The sequence below is a fragment of the Leucoraja erinacea genome, chromosome 13 (assembly GCF_028641065.1).
Source record: "Leucoraja erinacea ecotype New England chromosome 13, Leri_hhj_1, whole genome shotgun sequence".
In the NCBI taxonomy this organism is placed as follows: Eukaryota; Metazoa; Chordata; class Chondrichthyes; order Rajiformes; family Rajidae; genus Leucoraja; species Leucoraja erinaceus.
Window position 1 is genome coordinate 32,465,061 of NC_073389.1, and position 21,566 is coordinate 32,486,626.

The 21,566-nt window shown below is 40.0% G+C and overlaps 2 protein-coding genes across 7 annotated transcripts in view; one reads left to right on the forward strand and one right to left on the reverse strand.

The window, feature by feature from the left end:
* LOC129702814 (general transcription factor IIF subunit 2-like) overlaps positions 1-21,566 on the forward strand; it is a 75,782-nt gene that overhangs the window by 38,410 nt on the left and 15,806 nt on the right. For all 4 annotated transcript variants that reach the window (XM_055644807.1, XM_055644806.1, XM_055644809.1 and 1 more), the window contains one exon: positions 15,731-15,812. In XM_055644807.1, coding sequence (XP_055500782.1) covers positions 15,731-15,812 — 82 coding nt within the window. The remainder of the gene's footprint in view (positions 1-15,730; positions 15,813-21,566) is intronic.
* Positions 1,183-20,950, reverse strand: kctd4 (potassium channel tetramerization domain containing 4). 3 transcript variants are annotated; one of them, XM_055644804.1, is made up of 3 exons: positions 20,290-20,368; positions 12,531-12,580; positions 1,183-5,920 (listed from the first exon to the last, which is right to left on the reverse strand). In XM_055644804.1, the coding sequence occupies exon 3, from the start codon at positions 5,858-5,860 to the stop codon at positions 5,093-5,095; it is 768 nt and encodes a 255-aa protein (XP_055500779.1). In that variant the 5' UTR covers positions 5,861-5,920; positions 12,531-12,580; positions 20,290-20,368; the 3' UTR covers positions 1,183-5,092. The 3 variants fall into 3 exon arrangements, with proteins under 3 accessions (XP_055500779.1, XP_055500778.1, XP_055500780.1); XM_055644803.1 differs by lacking the exon at positions 12,531-12,580 and having other exon boundaries at positions 20,290-20,950; XM_055644805.1 differs by lacking the exon at positions 20,290-20,368 and having other exon boundaries at positions 12,531-14,797.

The following is a 21,566-nucleotide window of genomic DNA, read 5'->3' on the forward strand; positions in this document are numbered from 1 at the left end:
AATAGAAGTAGGATAACTAATCATAACCTCAATTGCACTTTCCACAGTGTGTGTGTGTGTGTGTGTGTGTGTAAATGTCAGGCTTTATTTATCGGGTTATTACTGAAAATGTTCAAAAATCTGAACTAATGTCTATTGTCTATTTTCTCCCCCCCCCCTCTCTCTCCCCCCCCCTCTCTCCCCCCATTCCCTGCCCCCCCTCTCTCTCCCCCCTCTCTCTCTGTCTCTGCCCATCACTCTCTCAGTCTCTGCCCCTCTGTCTCTGCCCCCTCTCTCCCTGCCCTCTCTCTCTACCCCCCTCCCTCTCCCTCTCTAGACACGCCTGCGAGTTGGGTGCTATGTGTGAGTGGAGAGGGAGGGAATGGGATAAAACGATCGAATGAATAATATTAATAAAATATCAAGGGGGTGGTTAGTATGTGTGTGGGGAGGGTGGTTAGTGTGTGTCTGGGGGGTAGTTAGTGTGTGTGTAGACGCCGCAGGCCGCTCCAAACCCCTGCAACCGTGCGTTGAGGGGACGGGACCAAACGGGTCCCACTTGGTCTAGTAACTATTAAAAGTCTGATCTTGGATGTGTGTGTATTTGTTTGTTCGTGTGCGATCACATCTTCTCGAAAAAACAATGTGCTAACGGTAAAGTCTTTACATATTCCGGAAGAGATTTTTCCCATGGTCAGAAATCGCCTTATCTGAAAACTTCATGCTTTATTTCTCGAGTTATTAATGAAAATGTTCAAAATTCTGAAAAAACGTTGGGGAAAAAACGGCTGTCTTTCGCTGATGATGTCACAATGGGTCTGCGTGCTGCCGTCTTGGATCAGCGCTCTGCGAGTGACCTCTCCCCCCCCTCCCTCCTCTCCCTCCTCCCCCCCCCCCCCCCCCCCCCCCCCCCCCCATATTCAAAATATGCAGCCCTCCTCTCCCTCCAGCCCATCTCTCCCATTAGCCCTCCTCTCCCCCCCCCCCAGCGTTCCTCTCCTCCCCAGCCATCCTCTCCCCCCTCTCTCTCTTTCTGCCCCATCTCTCTCTGCCTCCCTCTCCCTGGCCTCTCTCTCTCTCTGCCCTCTCTCTCTCTCTCTCTCTCTCTCTGTGCCCTCCCTCCCTCTCCAGCATGTTGGGGGCTATGAGTGGATGGGGCAGGGGATGTGGTAAAAGGAGCGAATGAATAATATTAATATAAATCAAGGGGGGTGGTTAGTGTGTGTGTGTGACGCATTCGGCCCTTTGAGCCTGCACCGCCATTCGATATGATCATGGCTGATCATCCAACTCAGTATCCCATCCCTGCCTTCTCTCCATACCCCCTGATCCCTTTAGCCACAAGGGCCACATCTAACTCCGTCTTAAATATAGCCAATGAACTGGCCTCAACTACCTTCTGTGGCAGAGAATTCCACAGATTCACCACTCTCTGTGTAAAAAATGATTTTCTCATCTCGGTCCTAAAAGACTTCCCTCTTATCCTTAAACTGTGACCCCTAGTTCTGGGCTTCCCCAACATCAGGAATAATCTTCCTGCATCTAGCCTGTCCAACCCCTTAAGAATTTTGTAAGTCTCTATAAGATCCACCCTCAATCTTCTAAATTCTAGCGTGTACAAGCCGAGTCTATCCAGTCTTTCTTCATATGAAAGTCCTGCCATCCCAGGAATCAGTCTGGTGAACCTTCTCTGTACTCCCTCTATGGCAAGAATGTCTTTCCTCAGATTAGGAGACCAAAACTGTACGCAATACTCTAGGTGTGGTCTCACCAAGAATCTCTACAACTGCAGTAGAATTTCCCTGCTCTTATACTCAAATAGTTTTGCTATGAATGCTAACATACCATTCGCTTTCTTCACTGTCTGCTGCACCTGCATTCCTACTTTCAATGACTGGTGTACCATGACACCCAGGTCTCGTTGCATCTCCCCTTTTCCTAATCGGTCACCATTCAGATAATAGTCTACTTTCCTGTTTTTTCCACCAATGTGGATAACCCAACATTTATCCACATTATACTGCATCTGCCATGCATTTGCCCTCTCACCCAACCTATCCAAGTGAGATCACTTCTTATTCTTTAGATTCCAGAGACTATAGGCTCAATATGCTTAATTTATTCTCATGGAACCAATATCCCATTCCTAGAATCAATGTGGTGAATGTTGGCTACATTTCCTTTATCACAAGTATATCCTTTATTAGACACAAACTTATATGCAGAATTTCAGGTGTGGACGGATTATGGCCTTTTATAATTTTAGTAATTGGTTCTTTGGCCTTCTCACAATCCTATCCCAACAGTTTTTTTTCCCTGTAACCTATTCTTAGTTGTTAACTGTTAACTTTCAGTGTGCAAGGACACTCAAGTCATTATGCGGTGCATAGATACAGCATGGAAACAGACACTTCTGCCCACAACTACCTGCTGACCATTAACTAGTATTTGTGCTAATGCTACACGAGACCCATTTTTTTAATTTCCCCCACATTCTTGTCAACTCCCTCCTGATTCTACCATTCACCTATGCAATCAGGACAATTTACAGTAGCTATTTAAGTCCACCTGTTATAGACTTTATGGGAGGAATTTAGAGAATCAGAGGAAATTTAGGCACTCACTGGGCGAACATGCAACCTCCACACAGACAGTGCCGGAGATAGGGATTGAACTTGGGTTTTTGACATTGGAAGGCAACAGCTCTATGAGCTGCGTCACTGTATAGTGCTCTTAATTGCTAACACCTTTCAATCATTCGCCATTTAAAAGCTACTCAACCTTTATGGATTTACACCTGAATGGATGGCCACTCATTTTTTCAGCATTATATACCATCTGCTCACATGGTCACTTCATCTCTTTATATTCACTTGAAATTTCTCTGTATTATCATCATAACCCCTACTGCCTCCGACCGTATTATCATCAAACATGGACATGTTGCACTTGATCACCTCATCCAGCTTTGTTATAGATACTGATTGTAGTTAATGCTGGAATGCCTTAGAATGACAGCTGAAATGTGCTCATCTATTGAATTCTTGCACCCAGCTGCACTGCATCCACCAGTCTCAGGCAATAGCATTTTTTTTAATTTGAAAAATGCTGCCCAGGAAAATGGGATGTGCTTCAAGGACGGGAGATACTTGATCTGTTTGGTGTGTACCAGCTCTGAATAAAATGCGAGGATGATGTGGATCAGAGTATTTTTTGTGCTGGAGCATGATGTTCAGAGAGCTTATTTCCCTTTGTTTAAAATTGGTTGGGAGATAGTAGAAAGGAAGTTGGGCTAAATAATTTAATCTCTTGATTGTCAGAATGTAACTTGCTGGGAACTATAAGAGCATTTCCTATTCGTGGTAGACGAAGGAATAGAGTGGTATGTCCAGGTTTTTAGAAAGCAAACAGATGGTATGTCTTGGAAAATATGTAATAAAAGGGCATACACATATTAAATGAAAACAAAACTGGCTGAAAAAGTTAAATGTGAGCATCTACATGGTAATTTGGATCTAACAGACAAAGTGAAATATTTGCTAAATGTGGTAAGCTTGGAACTGTGAAGAAGGAATGGGAATTTTAACTGTCCATGCACAAGTTGGCAAGAATTGTAGTTCTTGATCTCTCTCATGAGATATACCAATTGAGCCTCCACAGTTCTCTTGCATAGATAATTTCAAATCTTCACTGCCATTTAGATAATGAAAACAAGTTGAAAGTAAACATTTTGGATTTAAATTCTTTATTAGCTGATATATGTGAAATAGCCCATGCTCACTGTTACTGCTTAAATATTTATTTTAGTTGCATTTAACAATATTGTCTGATATGTGCAAGTACTATAATTCTCAGCTGCAGATTGTAATTCATAATATTTTCATGCCAGAAAATCACATTACCAAGCTGTAAATAACTATGTGCTTTTGACATAAAATGCCATTCTTCCCTCTCCTCGGGGAATTTCTGTTCAAGCTATTCTCACCCTTCCACCGTAGTCTCGATTAGAATGCAGATGTTGGACACAATGTTGGTCATCAGTGAAGCTGTTAGAAAATATAGAAGACTGGCTTGTTATAATCCTTCAGCCTATCTTATCCCTGTGATGAATGATTCGTCTGTGCTAGGTGCTACTTCGCAGAGATATGAGTAATACTTGAAGCTCACTGTTAATAATTGATCTTTGCTTTCTCCACGAATTCAGGTATAAAATGGCACTGATATTTTATGGTGAGGGGATTAATGAATTATTTCAGGGTGATTTTAATTGATGGGTACATCATGCAGACTAGCCTTGTTTAGTTTAATGCAACATATTTGAAGTAAATAATGAACATGCTGAAATAATGCCATTTTTCTTTCCAAGCTTGTGCATCTACATATATTAAAGACAATAATTATTCATCTATGACTGAATAACTTCATAATGCAATGTGAAACTTGAATATAAAAAGGATGAATGAATCATGCGGACTAAATGAGAATAACCTCATGTATCAAATTAAATCTACTTTGTTCTTCCAAGTTCAAAATTAATTATTTTAATATAAAGTTAACAGTACAGCGGCATATAATGTCTGCTTGTTCTTGGAGCAAAACATCACAGCCACAGGCGAAATTGTGGTATCTTTGCAGACAATTTTCCAAGCATTTTCTGAGAACCCTTTGTAAAAAAACTGAAATGGTTTTGAGACTTAATAACTAAGGGAATAACTTGCATTGTATTTCTAAAATGAAAGTGGCATCATGGAATATTTTCCAAATATTTTCAGAGATTGAGCAAATTATTTCATATTTCAGGTTGTGAAATTATGAAAAAATCATTTATTTCCAATTCATAAAATAATAACATTACTTAAAATACCTAAATCATTTATTTATTGTTGCTTTCTAACCTACTAAGTAATGTAATGGTTCAAGGTCTTCATTCTAAAAATTGAAGAGATAGTATTGTAATCAGTTAGCTGCAATTCTATTTTGCCATTTAATGGTGCCTAAGATATTTATATTGGGATAATGTCAGATTGAGCAGGCAGTTTTGCAGCATAAATGCAGTGGTAAAGCAGTTGCAAAATAGTCATTTTACCTCGGTGGATTACTTGTAAAACTGGATTTACTTAAGAAAATGAAGTGCATCACTCTGTACAATTGATCCCTTGGAGCTATCCAAGCTGGTCAGCAACTTAAAGTCACTTTTTAAAGCCATCATGATGGCCTCAAACTTTAGAGTCTCCAGGGTGCAAATAAATGTGTTGTCTTCCTTGAGAACCAGACGTGCCCCACTTTCAGATTTAATGAAGAACTTAAACTTGATGACATGTGATGAGACAACAAATTCCTCAGGAAATCCATCTAGACGGCTTTTTGACACTTGAATAATGCGGGACTTGATCCTTGCAATGAAATCTGAAGAATTACAGTAGATTTTGAGGCCATGAGAGCGATCATGACTGTCGATTATTTCTAGGAACGTAGCTTCTGATGCTGTTTGCATATTTGCTGACTTGGTTTTCAGAGCTTCTATCAGAGGCTTTATCTGATAAAATTCTGCCTCCTTTGCTAAAAGTCGAATCTCTTGAAATCCTTCCGGTAAGAGAAGCTCACCATTTCGTAGGAAATTAAGGACATGCCTGAACAGCAAGCCATCACGGTCAATGAAGTAGTTCCCATCTGCATCAACAGTATTCTGAATTTTGCCACTGATTAAAGCTTCTGGCAAGGAATCAACATACTGTGTTAATGTATGTCTCTGCATTGTGTATAGATGCCCACCAACATTAATTGTGATCACCTTGCAGTTCTTGCCCTTTTGCAGGTAGTTTTCTGTATTGTTAGATTTTCCTTCATCATGAGTTTCTTTCTTATTGGTCTTCCCTTCCATTCTAGAAACCTTGATGTTCAGTTGTGCTGTGCCACTTTTGCTGGTTGGAAAGAAGTTCACCTGTGCATAGTACAGAAAAAATAATGAAATTGAAGCATTGTCTGAGTTTCATTAGATATCAGTAGCATCTTGCAATAGATAGTATTTTATCAATGCATGCAGTGAATTTTGCAGTAATATATTTGACACTGAAGTCTGCCCTCAACTCTTTAAAAACAAGTGGATATAGCCTTGATAGACACAAAATGGTGGAGTAACTTAGCAGACTAGGCAGCATCTCTGGAGAAAATGGGTAGGTGACATTTTTGGTCCGACTTGAAACGTCACATATTCATTTTTTCCAGAGATGCTGCCTGACCCACTGAGTTACTCCAGCATCTTTTGTTTATCTTTGGTAATAACAGCATCTGCAGTTCATTTTTTATTACATATTGGACATGTAATTTCCTGGTGAATTAAAGTTACTTGACCTAATATTTTCCAAACAAGATACCAGGCACAATGATAAATGCGCACTTTTGTTTGCAGAAGATGCTGCACAGGCAATGTTTCATAAGGATTAATCTCCACCAAAACAAAATTACTATTGATACAGATTTTATTTGTCTGCTTAAAGCATAAGCCCTTATTTTTTATTTACATTGGCAGCTGGCTGTAGCATTTATCAAGAGCAAGGGCTAAAGAAAAGAACAAATCAGTTGTTGATGCAGACAAATATTTAAAAAGCTGTCGGGCTTTGAAGTAATAATTTAGTTTATGAGGGTATGCTTCATTGCTGCTCCCGCTACTGAGAAAATTAAATCATAAGATCATTAATAGTGCAGGTTTAGCATGATTAATTTCTCACAGGTCCAAAAGCTGTAGGCAAAATCCAAATGGGTTTTTTAATTTTTCTGGATCTCGCTATCACTTGGAAGGCTAGCATTTATTTTCCATCAATGGTTGTACTGCGTGATAGTGAGCTAGCATTTTGAAGAACTGGGGTCTTTTTAATGAAGATATTCCCACAGTATTGGGAAGAGAGTTTCAGAATTTGCTGAACGAAGGGATATGTTTCTAAATCAGGATTGCATGCAATTTATAGGGGAACCAATAGGCAGGTGTTTCATACACCTGTTTATCCTCGGTGATAGAGATCGTGGGTTTAGAAACAGCTTTCAGAGTTCTTTAGGTGAGTGTGCAGTACGTTTCGTGAATTGAGCACATTGTAACCTTTGAGTGCTAGTAGTGAAATGATTGAATATTTATGATGGGGATGGGGTAGCGAGCAGATGAGCTGCTTGTCTTGGATAATTGAAAGTCTCTTGAGTGTTGGAACTGCATTCAACCAGATCGGTTGAATGTCGTAAAAGTTAGCGAGGTTTAAAAATCTTAAAAACAGCGCGTGCACAGAGCGATCTCTTCTCCTGCCATTCAGTGCCGCACGGATTAGTCTCTTCCCCTGACACAATCCCCGCCCCTTCCTGCGCCATCGCGTTTTTACTGGAGCTGAGGATGGCCGGCGGAAGATTCTAACCGGACTTTCGGAGGGACCTGAAGCAGCCTAGCCCAGCCTCAAGCTGCCCAGTCCCAAGCAGCAGCCAAGCCCCAAGCAGCAGCAGCAGCTCAGCCCCAAGCAGCAGCCCAGCCCAGAGTCGGAGATGTCGCCAAACGGAAAGCGGAGACTCTGATCTCGGCGGAGGAGAGCGACCCGCGCCCGCTGTGAATCCCCATCGTACTGCCAATTCCAGCCACTACCTCTCTGGTCCCCCTCGCTGGCTCCTCCCCCCCTCCCCGGTGATGCCCCCCTCACCCCGATGGCTCTTCCCCCTTTTTTTTCCCAAGCTCTCCCCCCCCCCCCCCCCCACACACCCCTCTTCCCCCACACAATCCCCCCCCCCGCCCACACCCCCCCCCACACACCCCCCCCCCCCCCCCCCCCCCCCCCCCCCCCCCCCCCCCCCCCCCCCCCCCGCCCCCCCCCCCCGCCCCCACACCCCCCACCCTCGCCCCCACAACACCCCCGCCCCCACAACCCCCCACACAACCCCGCCCCCCACACACCCCTCTCCCTCCACACAACCCAGGAATTAGAGTAACGGTTGAGTGAGAACAATGCCAGGCCATAACATTACAGGATGTTCTGGAATACATTTATGCTGTTGTCACATGCATGAGAAATTTCTAATTATTAACGTGTTGTTCAAACAAGGATTTTAATTTTGAATTGTAAGACCTCGATTTTATTTAACTCTAAAACTACGGAAAGGAATGAAACTGAACTTAAATGATAGTTGATGATGTTAAATCTGAAATGGTCGGATCAGTTGGCATTAATCTAGATACCGCATTCAGACATGACAAAGTGGAAAATTGACCCATTGGTGGAAGGTACAGGGCAAGTGATGTGTGAATCAAAATGAGTCGGCCTGTTCCATTAATACTGTCACCTGGCCATGAGGGAACTGATGGGAATAACCAAGCACAAATTCTGTTGTTAAAATGGTCACCCTTTATCGCATTAAATGGAACTACCATCCTGCTAAACAAGATGGATTTAGAGCAGAACTAGCAACTCGCAGGCCTTCAGCAACAGCAGAGTGTAATGTATGGCATCATGATCTACAATCTAATTGCCGGCATATCCCTCACTATACCATTAATTTAATTCCTGGTCCAGTGAGTCTTCTGGAAGAACATGCCATGAGTACAGGTAGTTAAAAATGATCTGCAAATCTTTTGAAGCTGCAACTCAAGAGGACTTGCATGTATGCTATATAACGAACCTGCAAACTGGAACTAAGAAAACCCAGAAAAGTAGATTCGATCAAAGGAGCAAATTGAGCAAAAAATAAAGTGCTGGAGGAACTCAGCGGGTCAGGCAGCATCTGTGGAGTTAATGAATAGAGGACTTTCCAGGTCGGGGCACTTCTTCAGACTAGATGAAAGATCTGCAGCCCAAACACATCATCATAACATTGTACAACTAAGGGTACCATGAACCTTCATTAGCACCATCAGTGATGGTAGAATTCAGATCATATGCAGAACATGAATGGAGTGTTTACGGCTATCTTCAGCCAGAAGCCCTGAGAGGATTTTGGCTTCTCTAGAGATCCCCAGCATCACAGAAGCCATTCAATTCATTCCTTAATATTGAGAACCAGGTCAGTGCACTGCATGCAGACATTTTACAAGGTCTTGCCTGGAATAAAGATTTTGGTTCACAACGAGCAGAGCCACCGTCTGATTGTTCACATAGGACTGAATGCGTCAAATTGTCCTCAAAAAGTGGGGAAAAATCCATTACTGCCAACAGCTGTACTATCAACCTTCTCTCAAGCAGCAGGGAGGGGGACATTTTTGTCAGCAATTGGTAGTTTAGTCATTACTATACAGTTTGCATTGCAGATCATGATTACAAACCTAGTCCAAGAGACCTAAATGCATGAGGTGAGATGATGGTGACTGTCCTTGAGATCAGGGCAGAATTTAATCATGTGTGGGGGCATTAGGACAGAATTTAAAGCAGCAGCAATTAGGAAGATAATATGTAATTGACTGGAAGTAGGGATAGCTCAAAAGATTGAATATGGGGATTGGAAGTCAGTAACCTCAGATCTAGGCAGTGTCTGAGCCCTAACAGCGGTAGCTGCTTCTTCTCTTTCATATTGTCATGGACTGCTCTCACATTTTGCTACAATAGAAACAGGAACTGCTTAATAGATCAGACAGATTATGTGGTGAAGGATGCAGAGTGAATATTTAAGGTTGATTACCATTTATTCAGACTTTGTTGCCTGACCTATGTTGCAAGTAACATTCCTACTCGCATATGTAGGCAATGCCCATCTCCAATATGAGATTACTTAATTGATTCTCCTTGAGAATTTATAGTATAACCATTATTGCCTAACCTATTATTAACATCCTAGAATAGAATAGTTTCTTTATTGTCATTGTAACATGAACCATGTACAACGAAATTTAAAAATGTCAGCCAGTCAGTGCACCATTCAAACATTTCTAAAAGCTAACGATACATACAAGGTAAAATATTAAAAGATAAACAACTAAAATAAATATCACGAAAATAGCACGCATAAACACCCAACCCTCCATCCTTCTGTCGATTTCACAGTGTACCACAGTCCCTTAGTATGTCTCGCCCCTGCGTTCCTTGGCAGCTACATTTAGTGCTTTTATAGCAGTGGGGTAAAAACTGTTTTTTAGTCTGGGAGTCATCATTGACCAGAAACCTAATGAACCAGCCACATAAATACTGGTCAACATCTTTCTGAACAATAGAGCATTCATGTTATCCAATCCACCATTTTAAATATTCACCTCCTATGCTACCTAGTGTGTATTTTATGCAAGATCCAATGTGGCAACTAGTCAAAGCATCTTCACAATCATTTCAGCCTCTACCTGCTAACAAGGCAAGGACAGTGGGCCGAAGGGCACCATCTCTTAGGACACTTAAGGTTCTGTCATTATCGCAGTGTGAAAATTGGAAGCCCCTCCCCTAATAGTAATGTGGGAATGACATTGCCTCAGAGATTGCAGCAGTCGGGGGAAGTACAATTTCGAAAGCACTTAAAGTTACATAATAATGCTATTATTATAATATCCCAGGAAGATATTTTAATACAAATCTCAGTGCAATAAATAGTAGATATGTTGGTTTATTTGGATTCAAAGTCAAGATTGCAAATTGCATTAGATGAAACAGAAAATGCTAGGCAACTCAAGCAGCATCTGTCGCGAGAGAAAATAGGAGTTATCACTTCAGGTGGAGACCTCTTTCACAGTCCTGATGAAAGATCATTGACATGAAATGTTAACAGTTTTTCTCTCTCCTCAGACGTTACCGGCCCTGCTGGGAATTTCCAGCATTTTTCGGTTTCATTTCAGATTTTTCCTTCAGCATCCTTTTTGATCCATTTCTGTAATTTCTTTAAAAGCTTGTTTGCAGAATTTTATATAATGCTTGCGTAATTAGCTAATTTAGTTCTTTGTGCCATGCTGCTTAATTCATTCTGAACTATTCTAAGATCTTGTTGTTTTGTTATTTGTATCTCGTTTTTTTTCACAGGAATATTTTAAGCTTTCAAAACATTAGAACTTTGAGATCTCATCAATGAATTCCACTGTTTTAAAATTAAAAACATCTGTACTAACTGTATGCTCGTTCAGTAAACCCTTGTTATTACAGACCTCTTTATAATGGATTTCAGTTATAGCAGATTGTTTCTTTAAGAATACAAGCTACTAGTTAAGGCCCTGTCCCACTTTCCCGAGTTACTCACGAACTCTCCCGAGTTTTCCCCTTGATTCGAACTCGGAGAATTACGGTATTAGCCGTTCGTAGGTACACAGGGCTATTTTCTTAACTTGTGGACATTTTTCAACATGGTTAAAAAACATCCCGACTTACCTGATGCCCCGAGTTCCTACGACTGGCATTACGAGCCGCTACGAAACATCTACGGACTCCTACTGGCTCCTACGAGCTCGCTACCGACATGACCCGACATTCCCTGAGTTCGAATCAAGGGGAAAACTCGTGAGAGTTCGTGAGTAACTCGGGAAAGTCGGACAGGGCCTCAACAAACAGCCTTTGGTATTTTTTATCTTGCAGTAACAAAAGTACATCTTTAGCTGCTTATAAAAAAAAAACACAACTCATATCATAGGTAGACAAAAATGCTGGAGAAACTCAGCGGATGAGGCAGCATCTATGGAGTGAAGGAATAGGTGTTGTTTCAGGTTGAGACCCTTCAGACTGATGTATCATAGGTGGTTGGAGCAAATCCCTTACTCGGTTATAGTGGCCAATCAACGATAACGCCATAATCTCCCCCCTTCTCCCATGGTATGATATAACTAGGGTTTACTGCACTAGAAAATTCTCTGAACAAATGGCATAGGTCTAGTAAAGACTATTGTGCAAATTGTCCAAGCTGATAAAGGGAGGACAGCGCATTAACAATTATATTGCTACATAGACATGGAGCATTCAATCAGGCATTTAAATTATATGGAAACGATTGGTTGACAAACAGCCGGTCAGAAAATCCCAGCTCACAAGTCAGGTGACATAGGCTTGATTTCAATAAACTACACAGAAATGCAGATTGAAAGTTCTCCCAGATGTTGGCTATCTGTCAAGGTCAATGCAAAGATAGACTTTGTGCACTTGGATATTTGTACGGATATCTTAGGCTTTTGTGGAGATCCATTTTAAAGGACACAAGAGATAGCAAATCCACTTTTTGCATGTGCTCCATCAGTCGCTGAGATCTTTCACCTCAGCACACTTTCCAGTATTAACTCCCTATCCCTTTATAATGCCAAATAGCCAATCTCTTTCTCGAATTACTAACTTATCACAGGTCTCAATGTAGACAATTCTAAAGATTCACAAGTCTTGTGAGGAAATCTCATCTCATTTCAATCCTGAATGGTCTTGTTTTCAGACTATAATCTCAGCATCTATCAGTCAGGCCTGGGGAAATCTTCGCCACAACACAAACTGGCAAGCCCTGAAAGAAATGTGTATGTTTTAGTGAGATCGTCTCTCATTCTTCTAAACTCAATAGAGTATAATCTCGATCCACTTCATCACTCCTTGTAGGGCAAACTCCCCATTCCAGGAATCAACGTGATAAATCTTCATTGCTCACACCTTCTGAAAGTATATCCTTCCGTAGTATTCAGATATTATGGGTGATGTGTCTGGAAGAATAAAAGATTGTTTAAAACGTCTGATATATTCAATTATGGTTTGTTTGTACTCTAATAATTCATGGAATAGAATAATTCAGCGGCTGTCTTGATTATGTAAAGAAGGAAGGAATAACCGGGAATTAAAAGTTAGAAAACAAAGGAAAACCTTTATATGGTAGCGTTTTACAGCACAGAAACAGGCCCTTCAACCTCCATGGTCTCTTCATGTTTCCATCAACTACCTCGCTGTAGATTCTACCATTCATTGGAGGAAATTTGAAATGGTTGGTTAACCATTAACCTGCACACGTTTGGGATAAACACCATTTTGTTTCTTTTTCTTTAAATGTGAGCATCATTAGCAACAGCAGCATTTATCGGCAATAGCTCCTTGGTGACTTTGGTGGAATGCTACCATCTTGGACCGTGGATCTGTGTGGCAAAGTACTTGCACTGTGGTAGTATGCAAAGTGTTCCATGATTATTATTTCACCAACATGAAAGAATAGCAAAGTCAAAACCTTGACACGTGATCGAGAGAATAGGTCACCTTGATACATTTTAAAAACTCCATAAAGTTGCTCCAGGCAACATCCTTTTGTGCACAAGTGGAATATTAAACAAATTGCCAACATTTACTTTATACATATAGAAGTTTTGTAGAACTGAGAGGTTTCCCTTCTAACAGATTGAACAGACTGGGACTTTGTTTTTAATCATAAAAAATAGAGATAACATGATAAACATATGGATGGTTGGATAGGATAGATGTGGATCAAATATTTCTGCAAGGGAAAGAATCTAAGAATCCAAAGAAAGGAAATAAGAAAAATAAAATTATAATTCATAGAGCTGTTAGTGAGTGGAACACTCTATCACAGGAATTTGTTGAGGCAAATATCTTGGAAATGTTCTAAAATAAACAAATACATTAAAGAAAGGGGAATGGAATTATATATTGAAAGGCTGAGATGAGGTAGATGGAATGGACAAATGTAGAATATAAATACCAGTACTGATTAGATGAGTCAAATGCTTGCCTGTTTGCTGTGTATTCTGTGAAATGCTACTCCACGGAACAGGGTATTTGGAGAAATTTAGAGGTGATGGTGTTTCCTTCTTTGGTATTAGTATTGGTTTATTATTGTTACATGTACAGTGAAAAACTTATTGAGGAGATGCTTTTGACTGGAGTTGGTTATGGCTTGCCATTTAAGTAGTGAAAATGTCACTTGCCTTGTGCAAATTGCCTGCTACATTTGCCAACAGTGATTTAATTTATGAAGTATTCCCTTGGCAGTATATTATTTTGAGATATACTGGATGTGAAAGATATGTTATTGCTTTGACTTTGTAGATTTAACCTGAAAAGAGAATCGAGCAGTTTTCATTTGGGTCTTGTTAATGGCCAGGCGGGTTGGGTTTATGCAGCAAATTTTCTATCAGAAATATTATCAAATAACAGGACACAAATAAAACTTAAACCTAATTTTCCTTTTGGTTCAATTATAAATAAACCAAGAATGTGGGAAATGAACATGACAATTTACTCAAATTTATTAAACTTCGGAATTATTAATTGTATGCTTATTTCTGGGCTCGTTTCAATCTATAATTTATTGCAAGTCATAATCTCCCTGTACACTTTTTACAGACGAGAGTTCCATTGATTACATTAGCACTTCATTGATCCACTAATCATGAATGTGTTGTCCCATTGGACGTCACTTAAAGAACCTTTAATATACAGACCAATTCATTAGTTGGGGAAATATAAACATGTCTTTATCTGTTATAGGAAATTTTAATGGATTTTGTATAATTTTAATAATGGACTAGCTTTGTATTCAGTACTATATATTCGTATGTTAACTTTTATTCCAGTGCATCACAAGTGTGAATCAAGCTGTATCTGCATAGTGATGTGTACAGTTCAGTGTTGTCACAAAGATGCTCTGACTACCAGAGATGCATATTGTGTCCACTGCAGAGTGGCTCTCAATCACTTGGGGGCCACTCGTTGCACTGGTCTCGACCTGCAACACCAATCACAGTGAGGAGGAGGCGTTGCCCACACATATTGTAGACACGCGTATTCCCCAAAGTACTCCTTCACCTCGCCTTTCATATCATTCTACTGTGGCCACCATGGAGAGAGGTCTTCAAGGCTGAACTAAGCTTCCCATTCATGCTAGTAGTGCATACACAACAATCATGCATTCTGAAAGAATGTTGTGTATGCATTCTGAAAGAATGTTGAAAGAATGTTGTTCGGAACCACACAGGTCACCATTAAATCAGAATTTGGGAAAAACAATCAAACAAGTTTTTAAATGTGAGTCGTCCTATTTGCATTGTCTAGGTTGGGGGTGGTCATGTAATTATGTATTAAAGTTAAACCAGCATCTAGTGGTTAAATAAATCTAATCTTTAGGTGCACACATTTCATTTAGCCACATTTGTGTTGCATTTATAGATACCGTGCCAAATCATGCTCTGTGACCTGCCACATAATGTCAATGTTTAAAGGATACAAATGGCTCACATCTGCTCACGTTTGGTCACGATTTATTCTGAATAAATTTGTGATATTTAATGCCAAGATAGATGATTTTATATTACTGTTGTATTTGAATAATTTGTCGTTTTTTAGCAGGAGTAAATATGTTTTTAGGAGAAAGAGGAAATATTGAATTTTCACACATTTCTCCAGCTTCCGTTATTCCAGTTGCTGCTCATTTCAGTCCATTTGTAATAGCTGAAATAGCCATTTTATCTCTTTTCTCATCTGTAAAAGGAAACTGAAGCAAGCTGTTCTTCTATTTACACTATAATCAGTCCCTCTCCTGTTGTGCTCAGACAAATTCTGCAATGTCCAGTTCATTGGGCAAAGGATACTGGCTGCTCCTTTATAATGAGGAACAAAATAGATAAAAGTCACTCAACCGTGATTATACCATGTTAGAACTCACTGAATGGCAAATAATTGTTTTTCATCAGCTCATGGCATTTGAGTTTTGGCTGAGACTGAAAATGATATTTGACCTCGTTACTGTCATTTTACATTTCAGAATGTTTGGTGATCTTTACATTAGGCAGGTTCTGAAATCTATATTTAACTCTCAAATACTCATTTGATTTTTCTTTTCTTGCCCAAAGAAAAACTAACATTTGAAGGTGTTGTGGTTCAGCGTGCAGAATGTAGACCAGCTGTCAATGAATCTTACATGAGATTAAAAAGGTCAGTAGTAACTTTGGTAACAAAGTAAGATTTTTGTTTAAATTCAATGAATTTGTGTGTAAAAAAAAAATCAATACAAATGCAACTACAGTGTTTTTTAGTGTTGACATTCAAACTTAAATTACCTATATTAGCTATAAATTACCAAGATGCTGTGATGTGCTACTTCTGGCTCCCTTCCTTACATGGATAAAAGATACTTAAATAATTCTCTTCCTCATAACATTTTCTAGAAGACATTGTATGATTCTGAACAGATAATTCTTCACTGTTTACCATCTTCAAGCTGTACATTGACATGCTTTGTTTCGGATTGCTTACGATAGCCCATCCAATAGCCAAAAGGTTAAGATTGCATTTTATCAGTTAGTTGTTGCTTAGAGTTAAGGGCCTGTCCAACTTGGCTGTCTTTCGCGTGCCATTTACCCGACCTGCTAGTGTGTTTGTAGCGTGTGGGTAGCGCAGGGGCGGGCACATGGAGTGGTGTGGAGGAGTGTGGAGTGGGGTGGAGGAGTGTGGATTTCATCCTGCACAAAATCTTTGCCCACCACCGGCCTGTCGCGTAACTGACGGCCAAAGTGGAACAGGCCCAAGATCCTGGCGCAACACAATGTCTCACCCCCAACAGCAGCAGAAGCAGGCAAACGATCGGCGAATTCAGCCTGGGGCTCATGGCCGTTGCAGATCCGGATCCGCCCCCAGACCTACTCCCAGAGCAGGGCCAAGAAGATTGAAGATAGACACAAAATGCTGAAGAAGGGTCTCAACCCAAAACATCATCCATTCCTTCTCTCCAGAGATGCTGCCAGTCCCGCTGAGTTACTCCTGCATTTTGTGTCCATCTTCAAATGACATTACTCACTCCAGACGGCTGTGCAGGCGCAAGATGACGCGCGCGATTCTTGCGGGACCGTCGCCACTGTCACTACCGGCCTGTCGCTTAAGTGACGGCCCAAGTGTGACAAGCCCTTAAGTCTTTGTGTGTTTCTGATTAGTAAATGTGGGTTCCAGATGCAAAGATACTTTTTGTAATAGGGCGGCACAGTGTTGCAGTGGTAGAGATACTACCAAACAGTGCCAGTGAACAGGGTTCGATCCTGATTAAGGGTGCTATCTGTACGGAGTTTGTACGTTCTCCCTGTGAACGCGTAGGTTTGCTCCAGTTTTGGCCCACACTCCAAAGACGTACAGATTTGTAGATTAATTGGCTTTGGTAAAATTTGTCCCAAGTACGTAGGATACTGCTAGCGTACGGGGTGATCACAGGTCATTGTGGACTCGGTGGGCCGAAGAGCCTGTTCATTCGCTGCATCTCAAAAGTCTAAAGTCTAAATTGGTGGATGCAAGTTCCAGATCCAGAAATTATGATTTATGGCTGTACATTAATGACCCAATCCATTAATATGGAAGCAGTTTTAGAATCATTTGTTGGTCCCAACTCCAGGATGTGTGTTTATGATTGGTAAATGTGGGCCACAAATCAAGGATTTGCGTTTGGGATTGGTGGATGTGGGTAAGCTTCAGAATATATGTTTGTGATTTGTGCATGCAAGTCACAACCTCAGCATGTGTGTTTGTGATTGGTAGGTGTGAATCCTAGCTGCAAATTGTGTGCTTGTGATTGATGTATGCCAGTTGCAACTTCAGCACGTATGTTTGCGATTGGTGGATGTGGCTTCCAGCTCCAGAATGTATGCTTGTGCTTGGTAGATGTGCATCGTAATAAACAAACATTTGTTATGCTGCAAAAATGGCATAGTGAAATTGTAAATTGAAATATTTGAATGCAAAAGAACAGCAGATGGATTGCATGTTTAGTTCATGTATTAAACCTGCCATTGATTGAAATTTGTTTTGCTTCCTCATGATACAGCGTGCATGCAGCCTGAGATCTTTAGTGTGTATTCATGACCAGCATACCAAACTGTCAAGTCTTTTCTGCTAGGACTGTACTAGCTCACTCATTGAACCAGCTCTTTAGGGACACCATTTGTTCGCTGTGTAAAATAGGTTCACATCTATGTCCATAAATGAAAAGTATGACCATAGGAAAGGAAACTGAATTCTGTTCAACAGCAAAGGATGAAACTAAAGGAGCAAAACTTGGCATGGAGCCATCCAACAATTGCCAGGCAACAAACACATCCAAAACAACACCCACCATTATGTTTATACACATTTCAAATAGTAATCCTGCTCAACATTGCTTCCAAAAAAAAATCAAATGTAACCACTGAACTTTGTTGAATTAGCTAACCTCAAGGAAAATGTTATTTGAGGTACTTTGCCTAACTGGTTTGACTAACCTTGGTGTTAAGTAAAGAGTAAATATATTCACGTTTAATCCCTGGATCTCAATATTAATTTGATGTCTTGTGGAAAGTGTACATGTCTAGTGTGAAGGAGTGTTAGATTCATCTGATAATCCTCACATGGTCAGACAATGCACCAGTAATTAGAATAGTGTTCCACAGGAAGAATGGCCACTCAAGTGAGATATTGTGCACTGGAAATAATAATTAACAGAGAATGGGGAAAGAGAATAAAATACATTACCAAATAATTAAAGTCTCATTGATCCATGTTTGAAGGCTCCATCTTTACTCAGATAAGATGCATATCTGTGTTCAATTTGAAGATTTTTTTAATGTAAATGCCATAAAATATAACTGATGCATACTTGTTTGATAGATGAGTTTGTTCTGATAAAGTATTTAGGAACGTATGCTCTTCGTAAAAGATAACCTTACCCGTGATCAACAAACTCCCCAGCGTGTTGACCTTTGCAGGGAAAGGTTCCCGAATGTTAATTATTCAAGGTTATTAATACTAATTATTCGGTGTTTTTAAATGCACTTTCTGACTACAAAATGTTCAATACAAATTAATTGCACCAATTGCTTTCAGAATGATATATAGCTTTAATAAATAGTTGGGTTCTCTCCAATTTAATAAGCACTGTGAATGTATATCCAACCTCTTCAAAGCTCAGCTAAATCCCGAGTGTCTAAATACAACGTGAATGGAATTAATGCAAGTTCAGACTGACTGATTGGTAATTCTGAATCAGAAATAAGATACAGTGGTGGGACTGATCTTGGATTAAATCCTTATATTGAAAGAACGGCAGTCAGAGGTGGTCGAGAGTTTATTACCTTCATTCTCTCTTTCTGACCTCAGCCTTGTAAAATAGTTGAAATTGTTTTGAAAGATGAACTAAATGTTCTGTTTAATGAGTAACTCTTTCCCCCTCATTCTGCACTATTCTTAATGTAAGAACCACATGCACCAGGCTAGTATTTAACACAAAATTATTTAGCCTTGTGAATCAGACATTCACTGAAGAAATGAGGCAAAGATGCCAAAACGTAAAATGGCTGAAGTTGAAAGAGCTACTGTCTGCATCCAAACCCCTTAAGAATATTAAAGCAATTACTGTTTAATTCCAACAAGCTTTCATTCAGCATTTATATTTATTTAAAAATGTCCAGTAATATATTTATATTTTAATTATTTTGCTAGCTGAAAGAAGTTAGTAACTGTATTATCAAGCTACATTGACTGTTCCATCTTTATTGACATTAACTCCCTGCCGTGTGGTTGCTTTCAGTAACTTATCTAGCTGAGTACATACAGCACCATGAACATATGGTGGGGAATAAAGAACGTTAACATTAATAACTCATTTTTTAAATGAATATCGATGGGCAGGAACATCAAACAATGAAAAGCAGAATCTGCTTGCCTGAAAACCATTACAAATATTGATAATTTGAGGGACTCTAAATATTTTAGTGTCATATAGGCACAATTGGATCCCAAATAATGTCCTGCAGTTAACACCGTAAAGCAAACAAATACCAATTACTTATCTGCAAGTCGTCCAGTGTCAAATAAGCAGCAATTAGCTGTGAAATTCAGGACAAACAGGACAAAATTATGCAGCCTTTTTAAAAATTACCTACCTCTGCTTCCGTTGCTTTCATTGACTAGGGTCTACACTCAGTAAGGTTAAAGAAAATTATAAATTATAGCACAGCAATGCGGAAAAAAATGTCATCAAAATTCTTGAATGTTATTGTGCCAGCAATCTGCAAGTTGTCCAGCATTTTGAAATAGTTTCTGTAGTAGACTTGCATATCCCAGAGAGAATTTAAAAAAATCGGTGCAAATGTTTCCTCAACTCACTGAGCTGAATTCGTGTTATGTGTTAGGTTTGAAGCCACTGTTCAAAATATTCCCATGGTGGTATTTTTAAAAAGGATGCAACATTTTACCTACATATACCAATATATAATGTATTGTGAAAGCCTGATAAAATACGTAGTCTTCCAAAGCTTCTGAGCTGTTTGATTTCCACATTTCTGCCTGTGGTTGATCTTCGAATTCCTGCTATTAATGCGATCAAAGAGCCACAGAATTTTACATGTGTTAATGATTTATAAAGGAGAAAATATATATTTATAAAAACTCTTACCTTTTGGAAGCAGAGGCCATTTCTATTACAGCCGATAAAGATGTATAGTTGAAGTGGCCGTGTGTTGCCGAGGCACGGCTGTACAGCAAAGGAAATGAATGCTGAGGAGCTGCTGATTATTGCAGAAATGTGGTGGCAGTGTGACTCAGAGTATCCAGGAGTTGGGTAACTATAAATCATAATCTTGAAGCCAAGCTACTGAATATCTACATTGGCAAGTATCTGGGAGAAATTAAATTTATTGTAAACTGCTCATTCAAAAAACAGAAATAGGAGACTCAGGTTAGTGAAAACAGATCTGTTTTCAGTTCTTTCCATTTAACTCTTAAGGTGGTAATCATGAGATTTAAGCAGATAAAATGCTAAATAAGACCTGGCCATATTGATTCTCATTGTCACTGCTTGTGTAAATCCTACTTGAATCTAGTTTTAGCAAAGATCGTTTCCAGTTGTGGCATTGAGGGGTTCTTTAATCAACAGGTTAATTACATTGCCTGTTTTTGAATACATCTGAACTCCACAATGTCACTGGCAGGTCTGGTCATCCAAGTGCAACCCTGAACATTGCACTGTCAAAGGGTGTGCAAGGGAGATGAGAATGACCAAAAAAACAATCAACCCAGGCTGTTAAAATTTGTTCCGTCAGTCATGCTGCTGTTCCTTTCTTATGAATAATTCATTTAATATATTTGACTAACATGCTGAAATGAAAAAGAACAAGTGTTCAAAGCACCGCCACATAATCTTATAGACTATCTCGTAGAGTCCCACAGCAGGGAAAAGGACCCTTCGGCCCAAGTCCATGCCAACCATCAAATACCCATTTATCACTAATACCTTTATTTCTCCCATCCAACCCCCCCCCCCCCTCCCAGATTATACCACTCAGATACACCCCAGGGGCAATTTATGGTGGCCAATTAGCTTACTAACCCACACAACTTTGTGAGGTGGGTGTGAACTGGAGAACCAAGAGGAATCGTTTGTGGTCACAGGGAGAAAGGCAACACCAGAGATCAGGAGTGAACATGGATCCCTGGATCTGTAAGATGGCAGTTCTGCTAGCTGCGATTTTAAATATTTAGCAGATTTCCAAGAACCCGGCACACTTCAGTTCTCTTGTACATTATTGATCTGCATTACTCTACTGGCATCAGCCACCGATTCTCTGGAATTCCCTTCATAAACCTCCTCAACTTCTCTGCTTTCTTTCCCCCCATTCCCCCCCCCATGTTCCTCCTCCTCTCTCCCTCCCTCTCTCTTCTCCCCCTTTCTCC